Raw genomic sequence first — 6,399 nt, forward strand, 5'->3', positions numbered from 1 at the left:
CTCTCTCTGACCCCTTCTCATGTCTTTGGTCCCTCCTCCTTTCTCTCTGACCCCTCCTCCTCTCTGTGACCCCTCCCTATATCTGTGGTCCCTCCTCCTTTCTCTCTGACCCCTCCTCCTCTCTCTGACCCCTCCCTATATCTTTGGTCCCTCCTCCTTTCTCTCTGACCCCTCTTCCTCTTCATCCTCCTCCTCCTCCTTCAGAGGCCAACCGCCAAAGAGCTGCTGAAGCACAAGCTAATCGTCCGCCACGCCAAGAAGACGTCGTACCTGACGGAGCTCATCGACAAGTACAAGAGGTGGAAAGCGGAGCAGTCCCGGGACGAGTCCAGCTCAGAAGAGTCCGATACGTGAGTCCCTTCTCGCCTTTATTGCTCTGTCATGTCATCACTGCTTTAGACATTTCTCTGTCTCTCACTAAGCATACATGAACTATCACTGAATTTCCCTATACCAGTCCTTGGAACACATTCAGGATGCTGGTGTTCATTGTATCTGAGCTCTTAAACTGTTAGGTTTGCCTGAGCTGTTTATTGATTACTCAGTGAAATAGCTTCACTGAGTGTAAGGCTGTAAGTATTAACAAAATATGTTGAATTGGAAATATTGTAATAATATAATAATTGTAATCGTACCCTTGAAACCTCTAGCAACACATTAGGTCAGTGTTCAGCCAGCACCAGTCAAATCTAAATCATTAGGAGCGGAACCGAAATCAGCACATATGCAATGTGATCCCTGTGTTGGGAAACTCTGATCCACTAATGTGTTTTCATGATGATTCCAAAATCTTCCATACTTTTACATGAAAACTTTTTTATGATTAAAATTGTCAAGGCTCATTATTTCCATCATCATTTAAGTGATCTTTTGCTACAAGAAAGTTCTCTGAGTGGCAGTGACATGCAGAAGTCTTCTCCCTCCCGCGTAGCCAGCAGTGTTAGCATAGTATGCCCAATGTCCTGCATTGCCGTTGCATTGAGATTCCGCGTGATGTTTTCTCACGGCCCCGTTTTTACCCTGTCACCTTACCGTGTCAAACCAGGGAGCAAGACGGTCAGGCGGCGGGGGGCAACGACTCTGGGAACGACGACTGGATCTTCAACACAATCAGGGAGAAGGACCCCAAAAAGCTGCAGAACGGGACGGCCCAGCCCGGCGAGCTGGAGAGGAGCAGGGTGAGAGAGAGCAGGGGGCACGGCCCCTCCGTGCAGCCGGCCTCTGCTGCATGCGGAAAACAAGGAGTTACAGTTCCTCGTGTCAATCTGCGCACATCTGCAAACGTTAAAAATATACATATATTCATGTGTTTGAGAAGACAAACTTGACTGTCCACTTGCATTTCTTTTTTTTCCTGATATTATTTATTGTTTTAAGTTGTAAATGCATTTGGAGGCCCCTGTAGCTGTGTAAGTGGATATTATGGAAATATTACACGCCTGGAATAGGAGCATCTGCTAGGCAAATAAACGATAATGATGTGATAATGAGAGAACGCTGTCATGGGCCGTAATCAAAATTAACCCGGGGCTCCAGAATGGCTCTGTCAGTAGAGCCTTTTCTGAGCCAAGGCTTTCGATGCTTGAAATTAGGGAGGGTACAACCGAGGAGCAGCACTGACTCTGTTCCACTGGGTTTGGGTGTGTTGTGACACCCGTTTCACTGCGCTGAGTAGTACCCTCTAGTGCCCCACAGGGCACCTGCGAGTTCCTCAGACGACGTCAGTGGCGGTGGCGCCTGTCCTCCATTTGGTGTTTGCCCTCCTAGGGTGCATTATGGGACTTGTAGTGCAAAAGAGTAACCGTAAGCAAGTGCGTCAGCAGATTGAGCTCATCGTTCTTTAGCACTCCCACGCAAGTGCAGAGTATACTGCAGTGAGGACGCACTTGCCGATTCCAACGTCAGGCTGACGGGAAAATTAATTTGTATGTAGAGATAAAACCTTGATTTAAATGCAGACGGAAAGGCAGGACATCCTGTAGATGCCCTTGTGGTTCTTCCTCCCTGACATGAGAAACTTTGCATTTGTTTTAGGAGGGCACATGCTGATTGGTCTGTTCATAGCAACAGCATAACTCCTCGTCTGGTTGCTGCTTGTGCACTTGTGTACATGCCTTTTTGAAGTGGGCTGCCAGGAAATGTCTCGCCCTGATTGAAAAGGAGCTGTAAGACTACAGTGTGAAGATCCTGCTGGCACCACATTCAGCATCCAACTCTGTGCCAGATCATCAGTTGACTTACTTTACTGAGCCCTGTCTCAGCAGACCGCTTTCATCAGCAGAGCTGCTTTGTGTAGTGTTAAGCATTCCTCATGTAGGGTAGTTTCATTATGGAGTAAAGGAGGAGAGTGAGAGCACATGCACTGTTTCTTGTTGGAAGGCCGTCTTCTCATCGTTCCTGTCGCCGCACTTCAGACATGAGCTGCCATTTCGTTTATCTGAAAGATGGAGCAGCGATTTCAGCGTGCAGCCGATGTGAAGAATTCCATTAAGCTCAACTTTTAACTGTGGAGTGTTACATATGGGCTGTTTTTTTGATTCTGTCGTGTGTGGAATACTCTGGAAAGCTTTCAGCTTAAGTGTGATTAAATGGAACAGCTGAAGCAGCCGCCCCGGGAAGCTCTTAAAGCCGAAGCGGGGAGCGCGGCCGACTCGATTACCCCTGTTTCATTATTCAGGGGAGCCCTCCCTCTCTGTCCTCACCCGCTTACTGAATCTGTCCGCAGGTACAAGACATTCCAAAGAGGCCTTTGTCACAGAGCTTGTCCACAATTATTTCTCCGTTGTTTGCTGAGGTAAGGAGGATTTCTTCATTTAAAAATCCTTTAGGTCATATTATTGCCTGTTTGTATTGTGTTGCCTTGTTCAATTGTTGTGGATGTTGATATCTCTTTAAAAATATCCCATGATGCAATCCATGTGTATTTTCTGTTGCCATCGTCTTCCTCAAAATCACCTTCCTAGTGTTGATGGGAGACGGCTGTGGCTTAATGACTTGAGTCTGTTGTGTTCCCATGATGCTCTGGTCTAAATGATGGAGACATGACCCCCAAATCAGAACCATAGGCTAAGCCTCCCCGTTTATCAAATTGAGGGATTCCATGTAGTCAATGCAAATTCAGTCAGTGACACAGTGCATTTACAGAATCTTTCGTGGCATCAGACCCCACCCCCACTGCCCTGGGGTGTGTCTCTGCATTTGGAGAAGTCCCCGCCCTGTGGAAGGGGGCTGTGACGATCGTCTGCTCCATCACCAGCTTTGGTTTTCACTGAGAAATGGCACAGAGGGGAATTTGCCAGTTTGTTTGATACTGAGGCCTTTTTTAGCCTTCGTCCTTTGGGTGGGGAAGCCCGAGGACGGTGTGCCCGTGCTTTCGTCAGAGTGACCTGGTCGCTGTGCCTCCTCCCCTCTCCCGCAGCTGAAGCAGAAGAGTGAGGCGAACAACGGCAAACCCGAGGCGCTGGAGGAGCTGAGGGAGGCCATCTTCCTGGCGGAGGAGGCCTGTCCCGGGATCTCAGACTCCATGGTATCTGAGCTGGTGCAGAGACTACAGAGGTAGGCATGCGCCACACTCCAGGCGGCCTGCAGGGGGCAGTGTGGGCCATTCATCGGCTGCTGATTCAGATCCACAGTAGCGCACCGGGCTTGATCGTACACAGAATGCAAATGGATGACATCACAGCTGTTTTTAATGTGGTTGCTGATTACATTACATTACTTCATTTAGTAGATGCTCTTACCCAGAGTGACTTCCAGATAAGTACATCACAATGCTAGGAGTAGTTGTCGAAAAGTACTACAAGAGGTTAGTAAAATACTGAGTTGAGTGCTAAACTAGTGTAGAGTGCTTTTTGTTTAACAGAAAATAGGGATATGTGCCCAGATCCAGTTTATAGGCTACTGTTCCTCACTGCTTGTCTTATAATTGTAAGGATGTACTGGCACAGGAGAGCCTGAATCTGAATCCGAATCTCCTGAATAAACAGAATAAAATCCTATATTCGATACACTCCTCTCATGCCCTTAGCTCATCTACTGCTTGATGTGATAAGCTAACATTGCCTATAAGCTAATATTGCCACTTACCATCAGGTGTGCACATTACTCCGAATATAAAGTGAGCCCAGCTCTGTATGAGCCTGTTAAAATATCCGTAGGAGTCCCATTTAGCTGGTTTTCACTTCACATTCTGCAACCACCGGATTATCCAACAGTGACATTCTTAGTGTTTTCTGCCTTGTTAATTTTAATCTTCCAGGCTTATCTTTCTCCCACGAAGCCAGAAGGCTCTCTGTGACAGGCCAAATTTAGACATGATTTTAGTGCCGCATTGAAAGGTTCTTAGCTCCCCCTTTCTCCCAAGTTAAATTTGCCACTTTGCGTATCAGAGGTGGTGGGTAATTATAAAACTTTATGCTGTGTCATGCTACGCAGTGCACATCATTTAGCCACAGGCTAATCTCCTTAAGTAGTGCCTGTGTGGGTGAGGACATGATACATCACCACATAAAACCAAGCTATGAAGACAAAACCACATCAGCTCATTATCACAGAATGGAAATAAGAAATAAAAAGTGTACAGCAAAATGTACCACCCACATGTCCTACAGTGTATTTGATCATTCTTAGACCTTTGAACTCCTGCTGGAACAGAGGCTCCCCATAAGGTTCTGGTGGTCTCATTTAAGAGCTGTTAGACTCTATGAAATTATACACATACAGGAGTCCTAAGTAGTTATGGCACTCCCAGCCATGTCATTAGCCAGCAGTGACCAGGTGACCGGCAAATCCCTCTCAGAGTCCTCCTTTAGTTCCCCTGTGACTGACAGGAAGCCATCTCAAGGGCTGGTTCCAATACCAAGGACCTGTGTCCTATTTGTGTGTTGATATTGCACTCTAGAGCCTCTCACTAATCCTATCGCTCTTTCTCTCCCTCCCTCTCTCATTGTCCCCCCATTCTTTCCCCGTCTGTCCCTCTCCTGCTTCTTCTCTCTCCGTCTCTCTCCCCCTCTCATTCTCTCTCCCCCTCTCTCTCTCATTCTGTCTCTCTCCCCCTCTCTCATTCTGTCTCTCTCCCCCTCTCATTCTCTCTCCCCCTCTCTCTCATTCTGTCTCTCTCCCCCCTCTCATTCTCTCTCCCCCTCTCTCTCATCCTGTCTCTCTCCCCCTCTCTCTCATCCTGTCTCTCTCCCCCTCTCTCATTCTGTCTCTCTCCCCCTCTCATTCTGTTTCCCCCTCTCTCTCATCATGTCCCTCTCCCCCGTCTCATTCTGTCTCTCTCCCCCTCTCATTCTGTTTCCCCCTCTCTCTCATCCTGTCCCTCTCCCCCCTCTCATTCTCTCTCCCCCTCTCTCTCATCCTGTCTCTCTCCCCCTCTCATTCTCTCTCCCCCTCTCTGTCGCCCCCTACAGGTTCTCTGTGTCCAGGGCGTCATCCTCCTCCCAGTAAGCGCTGTTGTGTTTCCCATGGCCTCCCACTGTCTCCCAGGAAGGGCCCTCATCTGCCAGCCGCTTAAAGCAAACTCTTCCACCTTCCCTTCCCTTCTGTTTTACTTTACTGTTGTAGTGCACATATTTAGAAAGAGGCGTGTAGCGGAGAGGGTGGAGCGGCCGGACGCACTGCCTGCCTGTAGGATCCACCTGCACTGTGGCATCAATCTCTGTACCTCTTCATCCGGTGAATCTCACTCTTGGGGCAGTTTTTTCCAGTGCGTCCAAAAAAAAGTCTAATCCAAGGTCGACAAGGTCTAATCCAGCGCATTCCTCAAGCGAAGATATCTTGAGACTTTCCAGAAGGGCTCGGAACTTCTGGAAAGTGGGCGCGGTGTTTGAAAGGAGGACGTCTGAGTGTGTGCGTGCGTGCGTGCAAGCATGCGTGTCCTTACAAGTGCATTTCCCTCAGAGTCCTGAAACGTGTGTTTGAGTACCATGCTAAGGAGATTGAAGCATTCTTTTGAAACCTCAGGTATCCTGCTGTAAGCGCATGAGTCCTCTAGGGGGTGGAGACCAGCCTGTTAGGGGTGGTTGTATAAATATGTATATAGGGTCTGTTTTTTTTTTTGTTTGTTTGTTTTTTACAGATATTGAGAAATAAAGCAGTTTGCGGTAAAGGAATCACTGTGTACAAACGGCCAAGTGCTTCTGTAGATACTGTTAGTAAAGGTAAATATTTAAAAAGTCTCACATATGGCCATAACTGAGAATTGCCTTGCCTTGATTACATGTACATTTTTTGGGGGGGGGGGAGGGGTTTGATCTTTGATTTCCACTTATTTGTAATATTTTTTTTTTCTTTCAAGGGTTTACCATTCATTGAAAACTCATGCCCTATTTCCAGTTGTTTTTTTTTGCTTTGTCTTGTTTTCCTGCTGTGGGTAACTCAATTCTAAGCTACTCCTGG

The 6,399-nt window shown here is 47.4% G+C and overlaps 1 protein-coding gene across 1 annotated transcript in view; it reads left to right on the forward strand.

Moving 5' to 3' along the window:
• Positions 1-5,723, forward strand: part of LOC118785492 (serine/threonine-protein kinase 24) — a 30,945-nt gene extending 25,222 nt beyond the window's left edge. Inside the window, exons 7-11 of the mRNA XM_036540181.1 lie at positions 205-350; positions 1,046-1,178; positions 2,726-2,794; positions 3,419-3,555; positions 5,412-5,723. Of these exons, the coding sequence (XP_036396074.1) occupies positions 205-350; positions 1,046-1,178; positions 2,726-2,794; positions 3,419-3,555; positions 5,412-5,448 (522 nt within the window). The 3' untranslated portion in view covers positions 5,449-5,723. The remainder of the gene's footprint in view (positions 1-204; positions 351-1,045; positions 1,179-2,725; positions 2,795-3,418; positions 3,556-5,411) is intronic.
• The last annotated feature ends 676 nt before the right edge of the window (positions 5,724-6,399 follow it).

This window comes from Megalops cyprinoides, chromosome 11 (genome assembly GCF_013368585.1).
Source record: "Megalops cyprinoides isolate fMegCyp1 chromosome 11, fMegCyp1.pri, whole genome shotgun sequence".
Lineage (NCBI taxonomy): Eukaryota > Metazoa > Chordata > Actinopteri > Elopiformes > Megalopidae > Megalops > Megalops cyprinoides.